Source organism: Elgaria multicarinata, chromosome 3, assembly GCF_023053635.1.
Source record: "Elgaria multicarinata webbii isolate HBS135686 ecotype San Diego chromosome 3, rElgMul1.1.pri, whole genome shotgun sequence".
NCBI classification, from domain to species: domain Eukaryota; kingdom Metazoa; phylum Chordata; class Lepidosauria; order Squamata; family Anguidae; genus Elgaria; species Elgaria multicarinata.
Window position 1 is genome coordinate 14600100 of NC_086173.1, and position 27536 is coordinate 14627635.

The 27536-nt window shown below is 46.7% G+C and overlaps 1 protein-coding gene across 1 annotated transcript in view; it reads right to left on the minus strand.

Annotated features, from left to right (window-relative positions):
* Positions 1-1607: 1607 nt before the first annotated feature.
* Positions 1608-27536, minus strand: part of LOC134394156 (dedicator of cytokinesis protein 7-like) — a 169718-nt gene continuing 143789 nt past the window's right edge. Inside the window, exons 44-50 of the mRNA XM_063119359.1 lie at positions 27354-27479; positions 23805-23894; positions 17452-17688; positions 15070-15213; positions 13909-14015; positions 5960-6127; positions 1608-5157 (exon numbers count right to left, since the gene is read on the minus strand). Of these exons, the coding sequence (XP_062975429.1) occupies positions 5115-5157; positions 5960-6127; positions 13909-14015; positions 15070-15213; positions 17452-17688; positions 23805-23894; positions 27354-27479 (915 nt within the window). The 3' untranslated portion in view covers positions 1608-5114. The remainder of the gene's footprint in view (positions 5158-5959; positions 6128-13908; positions 14016-15069; positions 15214-17451; positions 17689-23804; positions 23895-27353; positions 27480-27536) is intronic.

Below are 27536 nucleotides of genomic sequence, written 5' to 3' on the forward strand. Positions count from 1 at the left end.
GTTTTACTGCACACTTGTTACTGGGCACTCATGATTGCTCACATGACGTCGTCTGCCTCTTTCGTGTCTTCTGCCCCTTCTGGCCTTCATTGCGCCGCAACCCCCCCCCCCAAAAAAAAACTCCGGTTGCTGCTCTCTCCTACCGGACTGAATGGGCCTAATTACTTCGTGCTTTCAGGAAGCGACGACGACAGAGAAGGGACAGGAGCCAGCGTTTCGACCTAGTTGTGATGGGGCTTTCAGGCTACAGAAAAACCAACTTTTGGAGAAAGAATGGAACCACCTCTGCAGGTATAAACAACTTCCAGTGCCTTCCACCTCCAGTCCCCCATTTTAATTACCACTAAAACTTTTCCGTCTACTCTTTAAAAAAAAAAAAAAAGTTTAAACAATTTTGCAAGAGTGCCTAAACTCTTTATTGAAAAAATGATTGAAAATGTGCAAGGGTGATACAGAAGCACACTTTCTACACTTCTTTACCTGGAGGACGAAGTTCAGTTTAGGGGTGTGGCAATATTCCTTTCTTTCCCCCTCTGCTTGGCTTTCTGCCATCATTCCCTGGGCGGAGAATGGTACCTTGGGAAAACATGCCCAATTCTGCTGATGCACTATTGAATAAAAAATTCACAGGTAGGGGTAATCTAATCAAAAAGGGATCAATAATCCTCCTCCGCCCTTTGTAGCTTTTTCCCCATAAAGATAATTACTTCTCTTAAGGGCAAGTTAATACTTTTAGTGCTAACTCCTATTCTCGCTCATCACCATAGGTACACATTTCTGCCCAAGGGGCCAGGGGTCCTTACTGTGTTCTCACCATAGTAGCTAGTCATTACTGCTAGTGTTTCTGCAGTGGTGTGTGTGTGTGTGTTTAATTTGGGCATAATTCTAAGACAGGTTGGGTGTGAACTGAAACAACTTTTCTATTCTGAGCTGCTCCAGCAGATCCCTTCCTTCACTGTTCTGTTTTATTTCTGCTAAGATAATCAGACAAGCACAAGACGCTATTTTCTGCCTTTGCTGTAAACATCTCAAAGTCACGGGGTTCCTGTTAAGTGTTCTGGGCCAGCAATACAGATGAACTCCTGTATCACCCAGGGTCCCTTCCCCAGTCTTGAAAGCATGCCTTCACAATCACACCAAGACTGGTAAGGATCACCCCTCCCCACAATCTCTACTGGGACTTGGAGGTAGTTATAATACACATAGCCTTAAAGTATTTCCTGTCCACATTCCAGATAGTTACGAGTCCCCTTTCGGAGGGTTTGCAATTCTCCTCGTTTCCCTCCATCACAATTGCAGAAGGAGAGGCGCTCTTACTAGCTCTCCCCTGCCCCATTTCTAGCACATGATAGTCAACCTGAGTTTGTTTTTAAATGAAGAGAAACGTTTTCAGCAGAGATGTAGGAGAAATTCGTTTTAGTCCGTTTTCGGCAAGAATGTACCCGGTTTGCACTCCTAAACAGACTCAAATGCAATGTCCAGCCAAAGTCTGTATATTCCCAAGTGTCCAATGCAATTTGTAGAAAACCCCCCCCACACACCCCAAAATTAAAATTCATGTTTGAAAAACATGCATAAAATGCATACTTTCGAAAAACATGCACAAACATGATTTAATCAATGGGAGAAAATGAATACAGTTCTAAAATGTGCAGAATTGGTGCATACATTTGGGGAAATAAGCAGAACTGTTTGTGCGAAAAGGAAAAGCTTGAAACCTGATACAGAAATCGGATACAGTCAGAACAAACTTCGGACATCCTTAATCTTGAGTGTGCCAATTGCCCACTGGGGATGGGGGTCTTTCTATTGAAGTGTGACAGCTACACCGGCCTGGTGAGATTAGAGTCCACAGTGCATAATGAGGTGCACATGAGAGCTTCAGCAATGAATGCTTCCCCCATTTCTACTCTGTGTGGGTTACTGCGGGACACACCAGGAAACCCAACCCTGGCCTCCTGTGGCACTTGATGTCCAAAGCCCCCCATCACACTTTCTTTCACTAGATCTACTCAGCAGAGAGTGTCTCCCCGCCCCCCATATTCAGGAGTCTCAGTGTTTCTCCCATCCTACCCACCCCTGCCCACATTCTATGGCCCAGGCTCAGTTACAGCAGCAACCCACCCCTCTGCAGAGAATTGGGCTCTACTGAACACACACCTGCACTTCTATCTTGCCCGTGGCAGATGCAGGGATGCCTTTGCCTGCAGGTTGGCTCTTCCACCCTGGGCCTCAAACTCTGCCGTTCCACCTGCCAGGTTCCCTTCTTTTTGCTCCTGAACATCAGAGACAGGCTTGCCAAGGTGGCAAAGAAAGCTCTGCATAGCAGGAGGCCCTCCCCTGCTTTTCATACTGCTTCACGACCACCATCGCCTCCTCCTCCCTAGAATTCCTTCTCCCCTCTCGCATCAAAGGGCTCCTCCTGCCCATTGGTCTCTGCTTCTGTTTAGGGGCACACCAGGGATCTGGCCAACCTGAGCATCCAGCCCTAATGAGTCTGAAATACCAGCGCAGAGAGGGCCGAAACGCTGCCACAGAAGTAAAGCCACAATCTGCACATGGGGAAAACCGGGCAGCTGAAGCTCAGAGTTTGCATTCGTTAAATGCTTGGAAGCGTTCTTAGAGCCGCTCAGTTTTGTCAACGCTTTACACTAGTGCTGGGTTTTATTTTGGTTTTATACGGTCGTTTTAAAGTTTTATGTTTTATCATGTTGCTATATTTTATGTTTTTAACTTTTGTGAACTGCCCAGAGATCTTTAGCTGTTAGGTGGTATGGAAATGTAACAAACGAATAAATAAATAAATGCTAGGGGATGGAGGAATTGTGGTTGTTTGGGGGGGAAGAAAAACAACTATGCCAGGACCGAGAAGGAACAGGGATTTGGGGGGACAACAATAGCACTTCCCCAAGTGCACCCTATAAGTGTTAAGCAAAATCTGCCCCACATTCTCAAACTTTTGTTCCTAGCAATAAGGACCAGAAACTTGATCTGTTCAAAACTGGAAACGGAGGTTCTCAGGATTCACCATTAGTACTTGTATGTCAGTTTATGGCATGAGCACCCTACGTGCCCCAAGCGCAAACGAATCAAGACCTCTGTACTACTAAATAAAAAGAACAAAATCAGTATCTTTGCATGTTTTTCTTAACACCGCGTTATAAATAATATCTTTACAACCCCTGCCATTGAAGAGTAAGACAGAAATCAAGGCTCATCTGCCCACCATAGACCTGGCCATGGCACAAAGGTGGCATTCAACACATCACGAATATCTGGTCTGGCACAAGCAGGAAAAGTGGAAACTATGATCCAGAGAAAACAGGGGTCACATTTTGGATCCAAGCAGTTGTAGCTTTGGCTATAGGCAAGCGATTGAGCCCTTTTGCCTTCTACTGTTAGAAAGAGCAGAAACCGTCAGTTTAAAGGCCTTTGTGTGGTGATGCAAAGGGAAGGGGGGGGGGAGAGAAACGGTAGGAGGCTCCCCTGTCAAAATGCCCCCCCCCTCAGTGCCTGTACACTAAAAAGGGTGAATCTGGAACCAAGTTTCACACACCTCCATCTGCTTTAGTTCAGTTAATTTTAGCAGGAAGTGATAAACTGGGTAACGACAAACAAAGCCCAAATCAAGGGAGCCCAGACAGACACAGAGTCTGGGGTAGTTTTGATGAAACACTCCCTATCATTTTCAGGTAAACCTGGATTTACTCTCCCTGGTAGAACCAACCTGCCTCCACCCTAGTCATTTAGAGTTGTCCTCCATCCTCAAATCATTCCTAATGCAGGAAACGGGATGCTCCCATTTCTCCTAAAATCCTGTACCCTGCCTCCATAGACAGGACCTCCCCCAGGACTCACTCAAGAGTGAGCATGAATGCTCTCACTCTTGCAGTGTAGCAAAGCCTAGATTCAACTCTAGCTTGCAGAGAGAATTTTCCTCCCACCGCTTGCTTGGAGAGATGGGGGAGAGGCATTAAGAGGAGGGAAGGGACACCCATCCTTACCCATCTTTGTAAGAGACAAATGCACACACAGTCCCCCCACCACCACCTCCCTCGGCAATTAGACAAAGGCAGGTGAACAGAAACCCACCCTGCTTTAGAAGGCACTGCTGTGATTGAGTGTGTGTGAATAACAGCCCTGCCGTGGGAAGGGTTTAGCACGAGGCCTGTGGAATAGAAAAGGGTCTTTGGTCCATGTTGCAAATGCCGACGTTGAGGATTCCAGAAGGCAGCTGCAGGAGGCCATCACTTGATGACTGGCTACATAAAGCTGGCAGCCAGGATCCCCTGGGGAGGGAGTGGAGTGAGGAGCAGAGGAAGCATGACTCAGAACTCCTGGGTTTCAGCCCAAGCTCTGGGTAGGCAGATCAAGTTCTTATCAGAAGGACCTGTTCACCTCCCAAGGCAAGGGATAGAACCCAGGTGTCCTAGGTTTCAATCCTCTGACTCCCAGAGACCGACCACTGCCTTCTTCCCTGAGACAGGAGTGATATCTAGAACTTGGGCCAGCCATTCTTGTTGACTCAGGAATAGCCGGCGGCTCCAAATAGCTGGTAGCCAAAAGGGGGAGTTGAACACAGAGCAAGAGAAAAGGGGGCAGACCAAGTTCTCTGGCTGACCCCAGCTGTCAGAGAGAAGACTACACAGAATCCACAGTGGGCGAGCCTCCAAGTACAGCCACAACCAAGATTTCAGATCTAGCTGCTCCAAGGCCCATGTGCACAAAGCAAATCTTCAGTTCAGCAGGGAAGAAGTTCTGCAGAAGGTCTCAGATGGAGTGACAGATCCGGAAGGCTGTACATTGAGAAGCTTCCTGAGGATGGAGCACAGCCCTTGTCTGGGGAAAACGTGGGAGCCAGGTCATTCCCAGTGCCATCACCCACAGATATTCTTCTCCCTGTTGGAGCGACAGACTGGCTCCACGTCCTGGAGAGAGCCTGGAACGACACGGCAGCAAGGGGCTCTGAAGCCTCAGCGTGATCTTTCAGGCAGGGGCAAAGCCGCACATCCCTCCGTGGGGCTGAAACCGCAGGGGACGGGAAGGTCAATAGCTCATCCCTGCAACTGGTTCCCACAGTTCAGGTGGTCCATTTTAGTGGGGCTACCCTCTCTCTAGGCTTCAATCTTCCGCAGACTCAATCTGTTGAAGGAGTTTCTGGGGGAGGAAAAAAGTACAACAGAAGTATTATTTATTTATTTAAGACATTTGTGTGTCACCTTTTGGCCCTCGCAAGTTTTAAAATGGGAATTTATTCTATGCTAATAGGGAGAGTGGCAAACGTATAGATGTAACAGATGAAATCTAAGACCTATCGAACAGATAAAGACTCCGCCTGTAAAGCCTGCTGCAGCCACCCTCGTAAAAGGGATTTTTAATGCTGCCGGAGGCACAGGGCGTAAGAAGGGCGGTGAGATAGTAATGGAGAGACGTCAGAATCTGCGTCTAGGATTGGGGCAGGGGGGAGGCACTGAATGGGTTTCCCCTTTCCCTGTGCTGGGGAGCAGATGGTCCTGCTCTGCTCTAGGACTGGATGGCCTTCTGGTGCCTCCCAACTCCACAACTGGAGATCCCTGAGAGGGGAGGGATTCACAGCCCACGAAAACCAAAATGCAAGCAGCACGTGTTGTGCTCTATGCAGACCTCTGGGCACAATCCAACAGGAATGTCTTTTACTGGAGAGCCGCTCAAGGAGAGTAGCATTCATTGGGCTTGGGGAGAAGGCACTTGTGCCTTGTCCACAGAGATGCCCTCTGGCCCTTTCTGGGCTTCTGAGAAAGATCTTTGCCCAAGGGGAAAAGATGGAGATCAAGGCAACCAGGAAGACAGCGGCCTAAGAGAGCTGGTTGCCATTGGTAACGCAGCCTATTTGGCCTGAAAGCACCTTGGATCTGAGTCTCTCGTCGTGGTTCAACCCCTTCATTCAGGCCACGAGTCCCCGGTGTGCACCTGGCCTCACCTGTGTGCAGAATGGGGGGCCACAGGGGTGTAGAGCTGAGGGATCTTGCGGTTGAGAAGTGGGTGCAGAGCTTCCTTCAGGCGCTGGTAGTTCCTCTCCAGCTCTCGGAGGAACTCCCGCTGGTCTGGTCCAATCAGGGTCTTATTCTTCCGAAGGGCATCTTCACACCTAAGAAGGCAGCAGGGATAAGGCTCGAGGTGGCACCAGCTCAGGGCACCTAAGAAGGCAGCAGCAGCAGCAGCAGGGAGAAGGCCCCTCCATTTGTGGCAGGTCATTTCAATCCAGTGCAATCCAGACACTCGAGTCTTGGGTGGACTTGCCAGCACCTCCTTGATTAAAGCACTCCAAAGGGAAGCACAGCCAGGAGGAAGCCCTTGCTCTGGGCGGAGAGGTTTCCATCTGTTCTTTAAGTCACAGGCCAACACCCCCTCCTCAGATCCCTCTTAGGCTATAGCCCTATATCCCAGCCTTCCCCAGCCAGCTGCCCTCCAGATGTGTTGGACTGCAACTCCCATCATTCCCGGCCAGCATGTCCATTTACTATACCGTTGCAGTCCTACACACTTGGCAGGCTCCGGGCCAGGGAAGGCTGCCACACTCACTTACCTAGGAGGAAGTCTGATCAAACTCAATGGGATTTACTTCTGTGTGGCGCAGAGCGGTAAAGCAGCAGTTTCTGCAGCTGAAACTCTCCCCACGGCTTGAGATCGATCCCAGAGGAAGCTGGTTTCAGGCAGCCGGCTCGGGTCGACTCAGCCTTCCATCCTCCCGAGGTCAGTAAAATGAGTACCCAGCTAGCTGGGGGAAAGGTAACCATGGCCAGGGAAGGCAACGGCAAACCACCCTGCTATAAGGCCTGCCAAGAAAAGGTCAGCGAAAGCTGGCGTCCCTCCAAGAGTCAGTAATGACTCAGTGCTTGCACGAGAGGTTCCTTTCCTTCCAGGCATGCCCGAGAGTACACTGCTAATCTTGGTAGTGTGTGACTACCAGCATTTTAAGGCGTTCATAAACACAGGATACTCTCTGAAGGCATCACACTGTTGTCTTTATATACTCAGTTATACAGATCTGCTCAGGAGATGGCAGAGGCAGAACTTGGTTACTTGGGCTCAAGTGATATTGTAGAGTGATGGTTGTTAAAACATCCTTATTTTGTCAGGCCCCTGTGCTTAAAGCTGGTGGGGTAATGGCCATATTGATTTTTACTAAAGATGTTTTGGTAGTGTTGGACTGGCTGATTTTAATATTGATAAGCTTTTTCGTGCTTCCAAGTGAAAAGCAGGATATAAATCTAACCAACCAAACAACCAACTGGGTCTTGTGACAGTCTCTCCCTCCCTCAAACACACACACACACTGCACTGCAATCTTGCAAAACTGGCTCACTAGAACCCACAGTGGGACTTGTCACAGACAAAAGACAAGGCACAACCCAAGTAGACGACAAAAACAGGAGCAAATCCCTTTTGTTTTTAAAAGACATCGACACCGTCACATGTGGGGTTCACAGCAATTTCTAACTAATTCTGGGTATTGTTGTATTTACGCTTTAGATGGTTTCAAAATTTTGTATATTTGTTTTTAATGTTCATTGTTTTAAACTTTTATTATTTATTTTATTTATTTATTACATTTTTATACCGCCCAAAAGCCGAAGCTCTCGGGGCGGTTCACAAAAATTAAAACCATGAAGAGCATAAAAACAACCAACAAGTTTAAAACACAAATACAAAATACAGTATAAAACGCACAACCAGATTAAAACCACACAGCAAAAAATAATGTAGGTTAAAATATGAGATTAAAACAGCAAAGTTTAAATTAGCCTGGAGAAGAGAAGATTGAGGGGAGACATGATAGCACTCTTCAAATACTTGAAAGGCTGTCACGCAGAGGAGGGCCAGGATCTCTTCTCGATCCTCCCAGAGTGCAGGACACGGAATAACTTTTAGATTGTAAGCCTGTGGGCAGGGACTGTCAAGAAATACTTTTGTAAGCCGCCGTGAGAGCCTTTTTTGGCTGAATGGTGGCATAAAAATCCTTAAATAAATAAATAAATAAAACGGGCTCAAGTTAAAGGAAGCCAGATTCCGGCTGGACATCAGGAAAAACTTCCTGACTGTTAGAGCAGTGTGACGGTGGAATCAGTTACCTAGGGAGGTTGTGGGCTCTCCCACACTAGAGGCATTCAAGAGGCAGCTGGACAACCATCTGTCAGAGATGTTTTAGGGTGGATTCCTGCATTGAACAGGGGGTTGGACTTGATGGCCTTGTAGGCCCCTTCCAACTCTGCTATTCTATGAAATTTAAGTTAAATTAGGTGTTAAAATACTGAGAAAATAAAAAGGTCTTCAGCTGGCAACGGAAAGAAAACAATGCAGGTGCCAAGCGAACCTCTCTGGGGAGCTCGTTCCACAGCCGGGGTGCCACAGCAGAGAAAGCCCTGATCCTAGTAGCCACCTGCCTCACTTCCTTCGGCAGGGGCTCATGGAGAAGGACCCCTGAGGATGATCTTAAGGTCCGGGCAGTCACATATAGGAGGAGGCGTTCCTTCAAATAACCTGGCCCCAAACCGTTTAGGGATTTGAATGTTAATACCAGCACTTTTGTAAACTGCCCAGAGAGCTTCGGCTATGGGGGCGGTATATAAATGAAATAAATAAATAAATCTTCTTCAGCTGTTCAGCATAAATTAGATAGTTAAATTTCCTGGATACAAAATAAGCAAAATTTCCTACCCAAACGACACGAAGATTGCAAATGTGACAGGAAACTCTTAGCCGGGGGATTATTTAACACAGTGACCTTGTTCACATGACATGACAACCCGCCATGGCACAATTTCCACAGGGGGGCTTATTTTTCCACCAACAAGCCCCCCTGAGAACCCATGGCTTGCTGTTGGGGTGTTCAGGGTGACTTTATTTATTTATTGCACTTATATATCGCTCCCATACCCAGGGCTCTCTGGGCGGTTTACAGAAATTCTAAAATTAAGATAAAAACGAGTATACAAAATTTAAAATTTTAAAACACAGAAACATACACACATAAAGCATTAAAAACCGTTAAAAACCTAAACATGTGGGTGATTAAGATGTGCCGCTATATGCCTGGGCAAAGAGGAAAGTCTTAACCTGGCGCCGGAAAGATAGCAGCATTGGCGCCCAGGCGAGCCTCGTCAGGGAGATCGTTCCATAGTCTGGGGGCCACCACCGAAAAGGCCCTGTCCCTCGTTGCCACACTCCGAGCCTCTCTCGGAGTAGGCACCCGGAGGAGGACCTTAGATGTTGAACGTAGTGACCAGGTGTATTCACGTTGGGAGAGGCGCTCCGTCAGGTATTGGGGTCCCAAGCCATAACTTGTTTTCAGGGCGGCTTGTTGTGGACAGCTGAACCCAGCAGGGCAACTTGATTGTGGGTTGTCAGGAACAGACAGCGAGCAGCAGCAAGAGCAGTGAACCCCCCTGCTGCACCTCGTTTGTGCCGGTGCCCTCCTCCCTTCTCAGTGCCTTCCACACTCCGGACCAAGAAAACACGGAGTTTTGCCACAAAGGCACCTGGGATAAATGCTGGGAGCCATCAGGAGGACTGAGGGGGTCAACAACCTTAGGAAGCCACAGAGCGTCCACTGTCTGTCAGGTTGGCTTAGCATGCATGCAGACTTGCCCAGTGGGACGTCACACCTAAGTTTTTAAGAAAACTCACAAAGGAAAGGAACCTCTCGTGCAAGCACTGAGTCATTACTGACTCTTGGAGGGACGCCAGCTTTCGATGACGTTTTCTTCGCAGGCCTTATAGCGGGGTGGTTTGCTGTTGCCTTCCCCGGCCTTTATTACCTTTCCCCCAGCTAGCTGGGTACTCATTTTACTGACCGCGGGACGATGGAAGACTGAGTCGACCTGAACCGGCTGCCTGAAACCAGCTTCCGCTGGGATCGAACTCAGGCCGTAGGGAGAGTTTCAGCTGCAGAAACTGCTGCTTTACAGTTTGACTGTGGGACGTCAGACCTAAGTTTCTAAGAAAACTCACAAAGGGATCTCCGTATTTTTTTTAAACACCGACACATGAATGTTCATTATTTCTGCATCCAGCCCTCACATAGCTTCCACCCCCAGCACAAAGAGATCAAGGATTAAAACAGGCGTGAAACTGTTTGGAGCGATGTTACAGGAACTAGCAGAGGTGCTCTCCATAAGCAGCTTTTCTCTGGGTCAAAATGACCACAATGGAAAACGTGGAGGACCATTTTCTTTACAGCTCTCCCAAAGAGGTGAAAACATGGTATGTTTTGTACTGAACAAGGTTAGGGTGCCACCTTCACCCACAAGGAGAGTCCTCAGTTAAGAGAGCAAATGAGACTCCACTAGCCAGCTCCAGAACTATCAAGGAAACTCCGAAGCTCAGCCATTAAGGAAATCTTTTTCCTCTGTCTAACTAGGATGTGGCCATTCACACTCAGCTCTGACAAAGTCTCTAATTAATACTAATATCTGTATAGAGCTTGCAAGTGTTCAAAGTGCTGATTCACTTATATTGTCTTGTAACTCATAGAGCAACCTTATAAATTAGGTCAGTACTATTAACTTCCATAATGGCTCATTTTGCATAACCACTGCTTGGTTAAGCCGTGTCATGTGGAGGGCGCCATTTGCCTAATTGCCGGGCCCAGCTTGTCATGTCCTCTGAACCCAGGCAGCATGACTTGTTTGAGAGGAAAGGAAAGGAAAGGAACCTCTCGTGCAAGCACTGACTCTTGGAGGGACACCAGCTTTCGCTGACGTTTTCTTGGCAGGCCTTATAGCGGGGTGGTTTGCTGTTGCCTTCCCCGGCCGTGATTACCTTTCCCCCAGCTAACTGGGTACTCATTTTACTGACCTCGGGAGGATGGAAGGCTGAGTCGACCCGAGCCGGCTGCCTGAAACCAGCTTCCGCTGGGATAGAACTCAGGCCGTGGGGAGAGTTTCAGCTGCAGAAACTGCTGCTTACCGCTCTGCGCCACACAAGGCTCTTTTGCGGGGAAAACAACCCTTAAATATCCCAACAGGCCAGACCATGTTGGACTACATCTCCCATCATCCCTGACTATTGACCATGCTGGCTGGGAATGATGGGAGTTGGTCTATCAACATCTGGAGGGCCACAGGTTCTCCTGTCCTGGAACAGCAGCTTGCTTAAGCCCACCTAGTGAGCTCATGGAAGGGACAAGACCTGAACTGGGGAATTCCAGATTCACCGAGGAGTCTCTTAGTTCCCGCAGCTCTCTAGCCGAACTGGAATTCACACTGACCACTGCTGGGGTGTTCTTTTAGCATGCAGGTCAAATCTTAATTCCTACAATTATTCAGGCATCCAGTTAGAATTCCTTCATATACAGATCATCAGGAACCTTGACACTACTGTATCGCCCACGTGGGGATTAAGGCGGTGGCCAGGAAATGGCAGCGACAGCTGGAGGACCCATCAACACCCAGGCGCTTCTCGGCTCTCACAGCACAGCGTGACTTCACCCGCATTTAAGCAGAGGTTTGGGGCCATGGATGTGCTATTATTATTATTATTATTATTATTATTATTATTATTATTATTATTTATTTATATAGCACCATCAATGTACATGGTGCTGTACAGAGTAAAACAGTAAATAGCAAGACCCTGCCGCATAGGTTTACATTCTAATAAAATCATAATAAAACAATAAGGAGGGGAAGAGAATGCACCAAACAGGCACAGGGTAGGGTAAAACTAACAGTATAAAGTCAGAGCAAAATCAAGTTTTAAAAGCTTTAGGAAAAAGAAAGGTTTTTAGCTGAGCTTTAAAAGCTGTGATTGAACTTGTAGTTCTCAAATGTTCTGGAAGAGCGTTCCAGGCGTAAGGGGCAGCGGAAGAAAATGGACGAAGCCGAGCAAGGGAAGTAGAGACCCTTGGGCAGGTGAGAAACATGGCATCAGAGGAGCGAAGAGCACGAGCGGGGCAATAGTGTGAGATGAGAGAGGAAAGATAGGAAGGAGCTAGACAGTGAAAAGCTTTGTAGGTCAACAGGAGAAGTTTATATTGGATTCTGAAGTGAATTGGAAGCCAATGAAGAGATTTCAGAAGTGGAGTTACATGGTCAGAGCGGCGAGCCAAGAAGATGATCTTAGCAGCAGAGTGGTGAACAGAGTGCTGCGGGAAAGGAACACAGCTAGGCCAGGACCAGGGATTTCAGGGTCTGAGAAAAGCCTCCCTGGAGAGGTATGACTAACCACGTTGGGACTAAGAGTTTGTTTCTTTAAAGGGAATGGGTTAACAGTTACATAGGGGAGCAGGAGGGGGCCCAAACTAGCTGAGAGGTTAAATGTCTGTCTTTTTTAAAAAACACAACAGCTGCAGGGGACTTCTAATCAGGACTGGGACCATGGCAGGCAGGGAGTTTAAAAAACACACAACCCACACACATTAAAAACGCAGGGCAGTATCCTATGGTAGCCCTACTTCGAGTAGACCCATTCATTTCAGTGTGTCTTGCGTAATTAGGGCAACCATTGGATATTATTCTCACTTTCCCACCATGCCTTCGGGGGGCCCTGCCTTGTGATGCTGTTATTCCCCTGAAGAGGAAGGTAAAAGTTGAGAAAGGCTTCCTTTGGCACAGCTGGTGGCAGCAGGTGGCTTTTTTCCCCATGCCAGCTACAATGAAAACAGCAAATAAAGCATATTTGCGTATAAGCAGCTAAGGCTTCAAGAGTGGTCGTCTGCGACGCCCCAGGCTGCTACAACACTACCCAGCTTCTGGGGATGCTTCTTGCCTGGGCCTGCCCTCCACTCCAGCCACCTGTACGAAAGGAGGCTCTAGGTGCCCACGGCAGCAACCCTCTGTTTCAGTGATGGCCTTCCAGAAGTTGTTGGACTACAATTCCCCTCACCCCAGGCTATGCTGTCTAGGACTGATGGGAGCTACAGCCCAACAACATCTGGAGGGCCACACCTGCGCTCCTCATCCCTGCGTTGCTTCTTGCGAGGGAAGGAGCCCTTCCTCCTTGAGCTGGGGCCCTTTGAGTGCCCCGCAATCCAGATCCACTAAGCCTCCGTCTCAGTTATACTGACGGGAGACTCAAACCACCTGCACTGTATTTGTCTGGGTAGGAGACTTATGCAAAAGGGGCAGAATACATGACCGAGCCTTTACTACACTGAAAGAGCTCTGCATTCCCAGCCGTGACCTCCTGGTGTCAAGGGATGGAGCTGCATACATCGCAAATGCATCATAAGGAGCGAGCTTTAGGAAAACTGCCCATTTTAATTAACTTTATAAACTTGCCAATTGCGCCCTCTGCCTAAATAAAGGGCCTTGAAACAAGGAAGAATAAGTGGTCTCGTTCATGTGAAATTATCACACACGTTGTTCAAGGGGCTGCCTTTGGAAACGGTTCGGAAACTTCAATGAGTCCAGTATAGGGCAGCAAGACCGTCATGAGTACTTTATCACCTGCACAGTCTGTTTCTGGTCCCAATTCAAAGGGCTGGTCATTACCTCTAAAGCCTGAGACCAAGATATCTAAAGGATCACCGCCTCCCACATGTACCTACTATTTTGCTCTGGGATCAACTTCAGAGGCCCTTTATCCAGCTGCCTCTGCCCAGTGAGGTGCGACAGGTGACTCCTGGAAAAAGGAGCTCTTCAGTAGTGGAACCTCAGCTTTGGAGAGCCGTCTCCAGAGTGCCTTCTTTGAGGTTCTTTCGGTGCCAAGCAGTGAAGGGACGTAGCTGGCTCAGCTCTGCAGTGTGCTGGGCTTCCCATATGGACTGAAGCGTAGTCCCTGACACCAAGGCCAGCACTTCAGACAGGGAGCAAGTGGCATCGTATGGTCCCCGGAGGGCTGGGTTGGAGGGATCAGCCAGCCAGCCGCCCCTTTTTGGTTCTGCACCCCTGACCTCTGGCTTTGGAGTAGGTGTGCTTGTTGCAGTACCTTTTGGTGAAATCCTTGAAGCAGAGCCGTAGCTTATTGTGGTGCCGATACAGCTTGGGGTCGTCGGGGATCTCAGCCAAAAAGACCTGCGCCACTTCCAGAGGGCCCTGGAACACACAGGCCATGAGATCAAGTCAGAGAAAGGAGACTCCTCATGTGGTTCAGTGCCCGGGAGAAGATGGGGAAGGCTGTCTTCCGTGACCTTCCACCTTGCACACAACCTCAGTTCCAACTCAATTGCCCACTCTTGGGTATCACAATGGTGCAAAGGCTATCCAGTCCTATCCATGCTTCCCCCACTCTTCTGTTTTAACCTGAACCCCTTACTCCATGTCCGTAAGGATAAAAGAAAATTATTACAAGCTTGTCTGGAGGTGGTACCTAACCCCAGTGAAATTAAATATGATAAATAAGACGAACTCAGCATTATGTTGGAGAGGTTGTCAAGAGAAAGGATCGTATTTACACATGTGGTGGGATTGTGAATTTGTACAAAAATGATGGGAAATGGTGTTTAACGAGATAAAAGAAATTATAGGAATGGAGATAGAAGAGACACCAACTGTGGCGTTGTTATCAGTGTATGGAGAATTGAATTGTAATCAAGAGACAAAAGAATTGATAACGAATTTGTTAACAGCAGCAAGATTAATGATATCCAGGAACTGGAAGGTCCAAGAGGATTATCATATAGAAGATTGGTACAAAGAAATATGGGATATTGCTATTAACGATAAATTAACATGTAGCATGAGAGTCAGAAGAGGAATGATAAAAACGAATGATTTTGTATTATTAAAGGGGAGAGGGAAAACACCTCCAGAGGAAGTAATGAGATTTTGGAAATTAGACTAAGATCCCGGGGTTGGGGGAGCACGTTAAGGTTAATCAATGATTATATCAAACGGAATTAAGTTAAAATATATGTTTGTTAAGTTGCTTTACTTTGTATTATTGTGGATTATGGGGGTAGTGTTTTATATTGTATTGTTTGTACTGTTTGGAAGTTTAGAAAATAAAAAAAAATATTAAAAATAAATAAATGAACCCCTTACTCCAGCTCTTCCAGGATTAGACTGTATTCTCACCCCACCTTTCCACCACAGTCCCTGCAGGTTTGCTAGTTTGGCCTGAACCCACTTCTGCCTCTTTCATGGGTACCTGGTTGACTATGGTGCCAACACATCCCTGTAGCACCATCTGCAACATCTTGGCATCAGCTGGATCCTGGTGGGTGGCAAAGGCCAGCTCCTGGGTCTTCTTCTGCATGTCCTCAATGGCCACCTCAATGGGAATGAGAATAATCTGGGGAAACCAGAACCAAACAACAGAAACAGAAGAAGAAGCAGATTATTTATTTATTTATTGCATTTTTATACTGCCCAATAGCCGAAGCTCTCTGGGTGGTTCGCGAAAATTAAAACCACGAAAAGCATAAAAACGACCCACAATTAAAAAAAACATGAGTACAAAATACAATATAAAAAGCACAACCGGGATTAAAACCACACAGCAAAAATTGATATAGGTTAAAATATTTATTTATTTATAAATAGTTACTTTGTAAATTGTATTTGTAAATATTATTTACAAATATTCATAGAATCATAGAATAGCAGAGTTGGAAGGGCCATCGAGTCCAACCCCCTGCTCAATGCAGGAATCCACCCTAAAGCATCCCTAACAAAGGGTTGTCCAGCTGCCTCTTGAAGGACTCTAGTGTGGGAGAGCCCACAACCTCTCTAGGTAACTGATTCCATTGTTGTACTGCTCTAACAGTCAGGAAGTTTTTCCTGATGTCCAGTCGGAATCTGACTTCCTGTAACTTCAGCCCATTATTCCGTGTGCTGCACTCTGGGAGGATCGAGAAGAGATCCTGGCCCTCCTATGTGTGACAACCTTTTAAGTATTTGAAGAGTGCTATCATGTCGCCCCTCAATCTTCTCTTCTCCAGGCTAAACATGCCCAGTTCTTTCAGTCTCTCTTCATAGGGCTTTGCTTCTAGACCCGTGATCATCCTAGTTGCCCTCCTCTGAACACGCTCCAGCTTGTCTGCGTTCTTCTTGAATTGTGGAGCCCAGAACTGGACGCAATACTCTAGATAAGGCCTAACCAGGGCCGAATAGAGAGGAACCAGTACCTCACGTGATTTGGAAGCTATATTTCTATTAATGCAGCCCAAAATAGCATTTGCCTTTCTTGCAGCCATATCGCACTGTTGGCTCATATTCAGCTTGCGATCTACAACAATTCCAAGATCCTTCTCGTTTGTAGTATTGCTGAGCCAAGTATCCCCCATCTTGTAACTGTGCCTTTGGTTTCTATTTCCTAAATGTAGAACTTGGCATTTATCCCTATTAAATGTCATTCTGTTGTTTTCAGCCAGCACTCCAGCCTATCAAGATCACTTTGAAGTTTGTTTCTGTCTTCCAGGGTATTAGCTATCCCACCCAATTTTGTGTCATCTGCAAATTTGATAAGCGTTCCCTGCACCTCCTCATCCAAATCATTAATAAAAATGTTGAAGAGCACTGGGCCCAGGACTGACCCCTGCGGTACCCCACTCGTTGCCTCTCCCCAGTTTGAGAAGGTTCCGTTGATAAGTACTCTTTGAGTCCGATTCTGTAGCCAACTGTGAATCCACCTAATAGTTGTTCCACCTAGCCCACTTTTAGCTAGTTTGTTAATCATGTCATGGGGCACTTTGTCAAAAGCTTTGCTGAAGTCAAGATATATGACGTCCACAGCATTCCCACAGTCCACAAGGGAGGTTACCTTATCAAAAGATGAGATCAAATTAGTCTGACAGGATTTGTTCTTGACAAATCCATGTTGACTTCTAGTGATCACCGCCTTGATTTCAAGGTGTTTACAGATTGACTTCTTTATAATCTGCTCCAGAATTTTCCCAGGGATGGATGTCAGACTGACTGGTCTGTAGTTCCCAGGTTCCTCCTTTTTGCCCTTTTTGAAGATAGGGATGTTAGCCCTCCTCCAGTCGTCCGGCACCTCACCCGTCTTCCATGATTTTGCAAAGATAATAGACAAAGGTTCTGAGAGTTCTTCCGCTAGCTCCTTCATTACTCTAAGATGCAGTTCATCGGGCCCTGGAGATTTGAACTCTTTCAAGGAAATTAGATGTATTATCTGTGTGTGCCCAGGAAACTAAACAAAAAAAAACCTGGGCCCAATCCAAATTCCACCTAAAGAAAAATTGAACTCTATGATCTGCATAAATTAAACAAACTGAGTAAATTTGCAGAACACTGAATTTCCCACCCAAGCAATGGGAATGTTATGCAGCTGCTTCTCTGTCCTTGAGAGTTCAGCATGCTTGGCTGGCACACTCTCAAGCATACTGCTGCAGCAACTGTGCTTAAAAACAAAAACAGAAAGCGGAGATTCTCAGCAAACTGAATTTTGCACTACAGCCAAATCCTTTACTTCCCCGCCCCCGAGAACTGCAAGCAGATGCAGCCCCTGTGTCTTGCCCCACACATTCTCACGCACCTCAGCCCTTCCCTGTCCCGCACCCCGAAGTACCTCCTCCTTGTGGATGACGTTGATTCGGGTTTTGATATAGGGGAAAGCATGCGAGGTGGTGAGCAGAGTCTTGCGCTTGAACTGCTCATGCAGATCGCCATGCGCTCGTCCATCCAGCGTGAAGGGTGTACAGAACATGAAGGTGCGCAGGTTGTAGTTCTTGTCGAAGTAGGTGACACGATCCTTCAGTTCATACGTGTCAAAGAATGGTTCCACGTAAGTCAGCTGGATGTATGCCTGGGGCAGAAAGACAAGCCAAGGCAGAGGTCATTGGAAGGTCAGGGCAGCATTAATTCCACCCCCTCACCCCCTCCCACCATCCCACAGTTTTGCAAGGAGCCCCTGATTTACTTTTGAACTGTCAAAACACTGGGACCGACCGACTGCAGGCGAGAAGCATTTCCTGCCAAACCCACATCAAGGCAGTCTCTGACACACGTTCAACCACGGGGAGAGGAAGAAACTGGGCAACTCTCCTGCTACTTCTGGAGCGCCCTGCAATTCCAGCTGCCTGCAGACAAGCTCAGAGACTGGCAATGGCACGGGCACAAGTCATTTCCACGGAGGTCTACGGGGCACGGGAGAAGGAAGGAGGCCGTTCAGCTCTCATCTAGAATACCATGTGTAAAGCAGATAGTGGTAGCCTGATTCTGTTTCCTGACTTGGAGCTGAGCAGAAGCAGGGAAGAGCAGCTGGCCCAGCTCAAGTAGAAGCTGTAAACGTAAGCCAGTTCCCAGAGAACGAGTGAACAGGAAGAGCAAACAGGAGTTTGACAGGGGGAGTGTAGGGGAAGAGGAGACCAAGGAAAGGGGAAGAAGGGAAGCCTCAAGGAAATCCAGGAGGCTGCCAATTCAAAGAGGCCGTGTGCTCCTGAGTGCTGAGTGAAGAGGGTGGGTGTGGAGAGTTGCTGCAGGACCTGAAGGGTGTGTGGCCTGATTGCTGATTGTACTCTGTACTCAGCAATCAGTGGCCTGATTGCTGTTGATTGTTGTTGGACTCCCAGTGACCTCATTCTGTTTCCTGACTTGGAGCTGAGCTGAGCAGAAGCAGGGAAGAGCAGCTGGCCCAGCTCAAGTAGAAGCTAGGAAAGTAAGCCAGGTCCCAGAGAGAGAGCGAACAGGAAGAGCAAACAGGAGTTTGACAGGGGGAGTTCGGCAGGGGAGGTCAAGGGGGAGGCCTCTAAGAAAAAAAAAGAGGGTGGAAAAAACAAAGAAAAACATAAAGAGAAACCCACCCCCCACAAAACCACCAAAAAAAAAAAAAAACCCACCCCAAAAAAACTTATTTTCCCTTAAGACATACTCATATAGTTGTGTACCTTCAGAGAGGACAGGACAAAGCAAAGGCAATTCCACTATAATCAGAAAGGAAAAAAACAAAGCAGAAATAGACAATATGGTTGGAAAGGAGCCCCTTGCAGGTGGTGACCTGCAAAGGGTGTGTAATGTTCGTGTTTCTGCCTGAGCTCAACATGGCGTATACCTGCAACAAGTGCAAGCTGGTGGCACTTTTGGAAGAAAAAGTGAGAGGACTTGAGCGGCAAGTGTCCACCCTCCAAAGAATAAGAGAAGACGAGGAGTTCTTAGACCGAACGGTGGAACTGCAACAGCAACAAGAAGCACACGAGATTGAAGAGCAACAGCCAGCTGAAGCAGAGGTGGAGTATGCTGAGCGGAGGAAAGCCAATGAAGAGGAAACTCTCTGGAAAAGAGTGACAGTTAGGAGCAGAAGAACTAGAAGGCATTCTGCACCGGTGGAACCATTAGAGTTAAGCAACCGCTTTCAGCTTCTGGAGGACGAGTCTGAAGGACAGTTTGCGGAGGAAAAAGTACAGGAGACACCGTGCAACAATGAACAAGAGGCAGAAGGTAGGTCAACCAAGAAGAAGAGAAGAGTAGTCGTTGTGGGAGACTCCCTGCTGCGTGGGATTGAAACTCAAGTATGTCGTGAAGACCCATGGACTCGCCAGGTGTGCTGTCTCCCTGGAGCACAGATTAGAGATGTGACTGAAGGATTACCGAAGCTCATAAAGTCCACGGACACATACCCCTTTCTACTCATCCATGTAGGAACAAATGATGTCGCCAAACAGAGCTACGAAGAAATTATTTCAGACTTTGAAGCTCTGGGAAGGAAACTGAAGAACTTTGGGGCCCAGGTAGTTTTCTCATCCATCCTCCCGGTTCTTGGAAGAGGATTAGAATGGGAAAGAAAAATACTCCGGATGAACGACTGGCTACGAAGGTGGTGCCGATGTGAGAGTTTTGGATTCTGGGACCACGGGCTCCGCTACTTGGAACATGGACTGCTGGCAAGGGATGGGTTGCACCTCACAAGGGCTGGAAAGAATATGTTTGGCCACAGCATGAAGAACTTGATCAGGAGGGCTTTAAACTGAATCTTACGGGGGCAGGAGAAAAAAACCTCGAGGCAACAATGGATGAAGGCCAAGGCACCATAGTACAGAGAACAGCTCCAATACTGCCCCAAAATAGTGTCCGCAACAATGTAGGAACAAAGCCAGACTATAAAACACATGGTCTTCGATGTCTATATACTAATGCCCAGAGCATGGGAAACAAACGGAATAAACTTGAACTCTTATTACATGAAGGCAAATACGACTTGATAGGTATAACTGAAACTTGGTGGGATGACTCCCATGACTGGAATACAGCAATTGAAGGATATAACTTGTTCAAAAACAACAGAAGAAATAGAAAGGGAGGTGGAGTTGCACTATATGTTAAAAATACCTATCCCTGCACAGAAATACAGGCGGATCAGACTGGGAGCCCCAACGAGAGCATCTGGATTAAAATAAATGGGACAAGGAATAAAAAGAACATGATAATCGGAGTCTACTACTGACCACCCAATCAAGGAGAAGACGAGGACGAAACTTTTGAGAAACAAATTGCCAGTGTTTCAAGGAAGTGTGATGTAGTAGTGATGGGGGACTTCAATTACCCTGATATCTGTTGGGAGACCAATACTGCCAAAATATTCCCTTCCAAGAAATTCCTGACATGTGTGGGTGATAACTTTCTCCTACAGAAAGTGAAGGAAGGAACTAGAGGATCGGCAATCCTTGACTTGATATTGACCAATAGGGATGACTTAGTGGATAAAGTGGCAGTTACGGGAACTCTGGGGGAAAGTAAACCACTTGATTAAGTGACCATAATCAAGATACTTGAATTCTTGATTATGAAGGAGACAAAAGTTGAGTGTAGGCATACACGTACTCTGGATTTTAGGAAAGCTGATTTTAATAAACTCAGAACTATGATAAGTAAGGTCCCGTGGCAAATGAGCCTAATGAGAAAAGGAGTGCAGGATGGGTGGAGTATTTAAAAAAGGAAATTTTAAAGGCAGTTACAAACAATTCCAACAAGGAGAAAAGATAGAAGACAACAGAGGAAACCAATGTGGCTCCACAAAAACCTTAGAGATGACCTAAAAATAAAAAGGGATACATATAGGAAGTGGAAGGAAGGCCAGGCTACAAAAGAAGAGTACAGACAAGTGGCACAGAAGTGCCGAAATGATGTCAGGAAGGCTAAAGCTCAGAATGAGCTGAGATTAGCGAGGGATACTAAAAGCAATAAAAAGGCTTTCTTCAGATATGTGAGTAGTAAAAGACAGAGGAAAGAAATGGTGATTCAACTGCTTAATGAGGATGGCAAATTGATAACAGATGACAAAGAAAAGGCTGAAGTGCTCAATTCCTACTTTACCTCAGTCTTCTCCCAAAAGCGGGTCTATGACACCCCTGGAGAAAGTGAAGCAGAAGTTGAGGGGGCAGAATTGCAGTTTGAGATTGATAAACAAATGCTCAAAGAACACTTAATTTCCTGGAATGAGTTCAAATCTCCAGGGCCCGATGAACTGCATCCTAGAGTAATGAAGGAGCTAGCAGAAGAACTCTCAGAACCTTTGTCTATTATCTTTGCAAAATCATGGAAGACAGGTGAGGTGCCGGACGACTGGAGGAGGGCTAACGTTGTCCCAATCTTCAAAAAGGGCAAAAAGGAGGAACCTGGGAACTACAGACCAGTCAGTTTGACATCCATCCCTGGGAAAATTCTGGAGCAGATTATAAAGAAGTCAATCTGTAAACACCTTGAAATCAACGCGGTGATCACTAGAAGCCAACATGGATTTGTCAAGAACAAGTCCGGTCAGACAAATTTGATTTCATTTTTTGATAAGGTAACCTCCCTTGTGGACTGTGGGAATGCTGTGGACGTCATATATCTTGACTTCAGCAAAGCTTTTGACAAAGTGCCCCATGATATTCTGAATAACAAACTAGCTAAAAGTGGGCTAGGTGGAACAACTATTAGGTGGATTCACAGTTGGCTACAGAATCGGACTCAAAGAGTACTTATCAATGGAACCTTCCCAAACTGGGGAGAGGCAACAAGTGGGGTACTGCAGGGCTCAGTCTTGGGCCCAGTGCTCTTCAACATTTTTATTAATGATTTGGACGAGGAGGTGCAGGGAACGCTTATCAAATTTGCAGATGACACAAAATTGGGTGGGATAGCTAATACCCTGGAAGACAGAAACAAACTTCAAAGTGATCTTGATAGGCTGGAGTGCTGGGCTGAAAACAACAGAATGAAACTTAATAGGGATAAATGCCAAGTTCTACATTTAGGAAATAGAAACCAAAGGCACAGTTACAAGATGGGGGATACTTGGCTCAGCAATACTACAAACGAGAAGGATCTTGGAATTCTTGTAGACTGCAGGCTGAATAGGAGCCAACAGTGCGATATGGCTGCAAGAAAGGCCAATGCTATTTTGAGCTGCATTAATAGAAGTATAGCTTCCAAATCACGTGAGGTACTGGTTCCTCTCTATTTGGCCCTGGTTATGCCTCATCTAGAGTATTGCCTCCAGTTCTGGGCTCCACAATTCAAGAAGGACGCAGACAAGCTGGAGCGTGTTCAGAGGAGGGCAACCAGGATGATCAGGGGTCTGGAACCAAATCCCTATGAAGAGAGACTGAAAGAACTGGGCATGTTTAGCCTGGAGAAGAGAAGATTGAGGGGCGACATGATAGCACTCTTCAAATACTTAAATGGTTGTCACACAGAGGAGGGCCAGGATCTCTTCTCGATCCTCCCAGAGTGCAGGACACGGAATAACCGGCTCAAGTTAAAGGAAGCCAGATTCCAGCTGGACATCAGGAAAAACCTCCTGACTGTTACAGCAGTACGACAATGGAATCAGTTCCCTAGGGAGGTTGTGGGCTCTCCCACACTAGAGGCCTTCAAGAGGCAGCTGGACAAGCATCTGTCAGGGATGCTTTAGGGTGGATTCCTGCATTGAGCGGGGGGTTGGACTCGATGGCCTTGTAGGCCCCTTCCAACTCTGCTATTCTATGATTCTATGATTTTTCAACTCCTCTCCGATTCAGTTATGTGTTCAGGGATGTTAGACTTCTATGCCAAATTAAACTCGCTTGGTCTAGACCTTTTAAATCTGGGTATGTTAAATCAAACTGAAGCTTTCAGGGTCATTAGAGAAAGAACTTTAGATGTTGAGTATCAGGAACTCAACAGTGTATCAAATACCTCGTGCTCCCCACTATATTCCCATCTGCCTGTTAAGCCTGGTAAAATGGCACCATACTTACAGCTGCTGTACAATCCGCAATTGAGAAGAGCGTTTATGTTAGCTAGGTGCAATGCCCTTCCCTCTGCATTACTAACGGGGAGGTTCAGAGGTATACCATCTTCAGCCAGGTTATGTTTATGTAGTGAGGGTTGCGTTGAGACTCATGAACATATATTTTTACACTGCCCTCTCCACGTATCTCAACGGCAGAGATACCTGGAAAAGATCTTATTAAATTGTCAAGGATCCGCGGGGTCGGACACTCTACGGACCCTATTATCTGCGGGGGGGGGGGGGGGGGGGAATGCTTGAAAATGTTGCATTATTTGCCCATTATGTACTGAGCTATCAAAGACCGGGAGCTACACCCAGAGGCATGGTGGAATAGTCAGCAGGGAGATTAGTACTGTCTACTATACCAGCAGGCTGAATTGCGCAATGTAAGAGTACTAGTTTGTCTGGAGGATTTCATGATGTTTTTGTATGGTTTGTGGTTGTTTTATGCCAATAAAGGTACATTGATTGAATACCATGTGGCAAATCTTTAGGGAAACTCCTTCTCTCCTTAGAGCACAACTCATCCCTGTTGAACATGCAACACAACCCCGGCCACTTGGGGCAAAAGTCCCCTTTCTTTAGATATTCCAGCCCAACAAGTCAGAGCGGTGCTTCAGTGCCTTTCAAGCCCCCAGCTGGCTAATGCAATACAGGAGAGAAGCTACCTTGTTCGGATCCAGCTTGGCTTTGTCCACAGGATTGGAGCCTTTGATGATTTCTACCATTTCGTGTCCAAAACGTTCAGTATAAAACTCCTGCAAGGGAACGGGAGACAAGGGAGTTCTTTAGGACAGGGCAAAAGAGAGAAGCTACTAGCTTCGGGTATCTCCAGCTGCAAGGACCTGGAACAATTCCTTGCAGCTATCGTGAAGCGAGGGTTTATCTTTGACTCTCAAGGCCAAATTAGATGTTGCGTGTGTTTATTAAACACATACTTGCCTGCTTGGCTTTAAAGTGGAGGCTCATATATTAAAATGGGTATATGGGGAAGGGAAGCAAAACCTGCCCCCTTCCCAACTTGATACTGTTCGGTAATTTCTCTCTGACCCAGCTCAGATCCTGGAGGTGAAGCAGGCTGAGGGGGAAACGCTTAAACTCTCAGCTATTTCCTCTCATCCTGCTTCCCTTGCCCCACACCAAATGCTTCACGCCAGCCTTCCTCAACCTGGGGCGCTCCAGATGTGTTGGACTGCATCTCCCAGAATGCCCCAGCCAGCTGGGGCATTCTGGGAGTTGTAGCTGGGGCATTCTGGGAGTTGTAGTCCAACACATCTGGAGCACCCCAGGTTGAGGAAGGCTGCTTTACGCCTTAAAACATCTGGAGTGTGGCAAGGGAGGGTGTGGGTTTTGCTTCACTCACCTCCTTCCCACACTTATTTTGATATAAAAAGTAGATTCCTACCACCACCACCACCACCACTGCTGCCCTGAATGGGCAAGGATGTGTTTAATAACATGCCCACATCTGGTTTGGCCCTGAGAATAAATGGTGGGAGAAGCCTTGAGGGTGCAATGACTGGAACTACAGGGGCTGTGAAACAGGCCTATGAATGCACACCGCATCCGCCAACATGGCCAAGAACCATGGGTGTCGTGGGCCAAGAAGGGAGGGAGCCTTTGTGATGGGAGGGGGATCCTCCCGTCACATAAATGTACATTAATGGTGCTATATAAATAAATAATAATAATAAATAATAATCCATCTGGAAAGGGACTCTGACTGGCAGCTTCAAGGCAGGCTGCTACTACCACCTCCACCTTGTTAAGCATCCATCTGCAAGCAGAGTGCCTATTATCAGCTTCGGCTGATACGCCAGCTGAGCCCCTTCTTAGAGTCAGAAGACCTAAAGACAGTTGTGCACGCGCTGGTAACCTCAAGGCTTGACTTCTGCAATGCGCCATACGTAGGGCTACCATTGTACCTAGTTCGGAAACTTCAACTAGTTCAAAATATGGCAGCCAGGTTGGTCACCGGTACATCTAGGGGTGAGCATATTACCCCAACATTAAAATTACCCCACTGGCTGCCGATTAGTTTCCGGGCAAAGTACAAAGGGTTGGTCATTACCTTTAAAGCCCCAAACGGTTTGGATCCAGGTTACCTGCGGGATCGCCTTCTCCCATACAGTCCGCCCCGCACACTCCGGTCCTCTGGGGTGAACTTACTTCAGTCAGCTAAAGCTAGGCTGACATCAGTTTCCCAGGGGACCTTTTCTTCTGTCACCCCTGGATTACGGAACGGCCTGCCGGAGGAGATTCGTAATATTAACTCTCTCTGTGATTTTAAGGCAGCTTTGAAGACGAGCCTTTTCCGGCAGGCCTACTCAGATTAATGTAAAATCAAGAATTTTTTTAAAAATGTGTTGATTCCTGCACTAATGTTGTTCCCCGCCTCGATCCAAAGGGAGAGGCGGGTAAGAATTATTATTATTATTATTATTATTATTATTATTATTATTATTATGTGGGGGTGGGGGAGGGCGGCTGGCAGAGTTTACTGGGTGGAGATGGGTGGTGGTGGTGGTGGTAGGCTGCATGTTGTAAGTCACAGATTCTTCCCCCTTTCAGTATTGCTCTGGCCAAATTAACTGCTACACCTTTCTCAACAAGACAAAGAGAGAAGAGATGGACTGAACACCGAGAAACAGAGAGGATATTAGCAAAACAGCGAACTCTTGCAGTTACTTTGGAGTAACAGCCATTTCACACATGATGAAACTCTTACATGGAAAAATGTGGAACTGAACTGAATGGAGACGCTTTCCCTCTTTCACCTCCACCTCCGTTGGCTCCTTCTATTACCCCCTACAGGGTGTCAAATCTTAGACTGTGAGCTCCACTAGACAAGGAACAATCTTTTTTTTTTCTTTTGTAAAGCACCACAGACATTGGGGTTGCTAGCTAAATAATAAATAGCACGTCCTGCTGGTCTGTTTGTAACAAAAGAAGTGTTACCCTTAACCTAACAGAATACAAAAGGACAACAAAGAAGTTAAGGAAGAAGATTAAAAACAACGATTTTATAGATTCAGTAACAATGTCTAAAAATAATATATACAAAGCATTCTATCACACGTGCAAAAATACAATCGATCCATCAGACAATTTAACCGAGAATGCTCAGTAAAGTTGTTTCCATTGGCCAGACGTGTTTCGACGCAAGGTCTTCCTCAATGGCCTGTGAGCAAAGCTGGCTGGAGCCAGGGCTGTTTGGGTTGTTGTTATTGGGACTGACTTTACAGGTTTCAAAGAGTAAAGGAAATAAATGAAATCAAGCGTCACTTCCCACTGTGTAGTTCCAATCATTCGCAGGAAGCCCATGCAAAGTGTCTCCAACAGCCTCTGCTCAAACACATACACATGCCAGATGTACAAGTAATACGTTCAAATACATTAACCACACAACAACTGACATTGAATTCCCATCCACCTCGCCCGTATGTTCGTTTGCCCCTCCTTGCCCTTCTCCATAGTCACTCGCCACGGTGTTGCTTGACCAATACCTCTCGTTTGGATTACTGCAATGCGTTATACGTGGGGCTGCCTTTGAAAATGGTCCGGAAACTTCAACTGGTACAAAACAGGGCAGCACGGTTACTAACAGGGACTGGCCGACGAGACCACATCAGGCCAGTCCTTTTCCAGCTTCATTGGCTGCCAGTCCAGGTCCGGGCCCGATTCAAAGTGTTGGTATTAACTTTAAAGCCCTAAACGGCTTGGGGCCAGGCTATCTGAAGGAACGTCTCCTCCCATATGTACCTGCCCGGACCCTAAGGTCATCCTCAGGGGTCCTTCTCTGCGAGCCCCTGCCAAAGGAAGTGAGGCAGGTGGCTACCAGGAGGAAGGCCTTCTCTGCTGTGGCACCCCGGCTGTGGAATGAGCTCCCTAAGGAGGTTCGCTTGGCACCTACATTATATGCTTTTAGACGCCAGGTGAAGACCTTTTTTATTCTCCCAGCATTTTAACAGTCTATAAAATTTTTTAACTTGGTGTTTTAAATTTGTAATTTGGCATTGCTGCTGTTTTTATCTGGTTGAGCTTTTATATTGTATTTTATATTATGGTTTTATACTGTTGTTTCATACTTTGAATGTTTTTAATTTTTGTGAACCGCCCAGAGAGCTCCGGCTATTGGGCGGTATAGAAATGCAATTAATAAATAATAATAAATAATAAATAAATAATAAATAATTCAAGGACGCTTCAGCCCTTACCTCAAGTCGGTGAGAGATTTCAGCTAGTTTGGTAATGGAAGGCTCCTTGTAAACAAACTCTTGCTCATCTAGGTCCCCAAACTTGCAGCCGTAAAAACCAACCCGGAAATACGTTCCAAACATTCTCTAGGCGACCTAAACGCGTGGAGTGAGAGATACCATGACAGGACTCAGGTTGGTAAT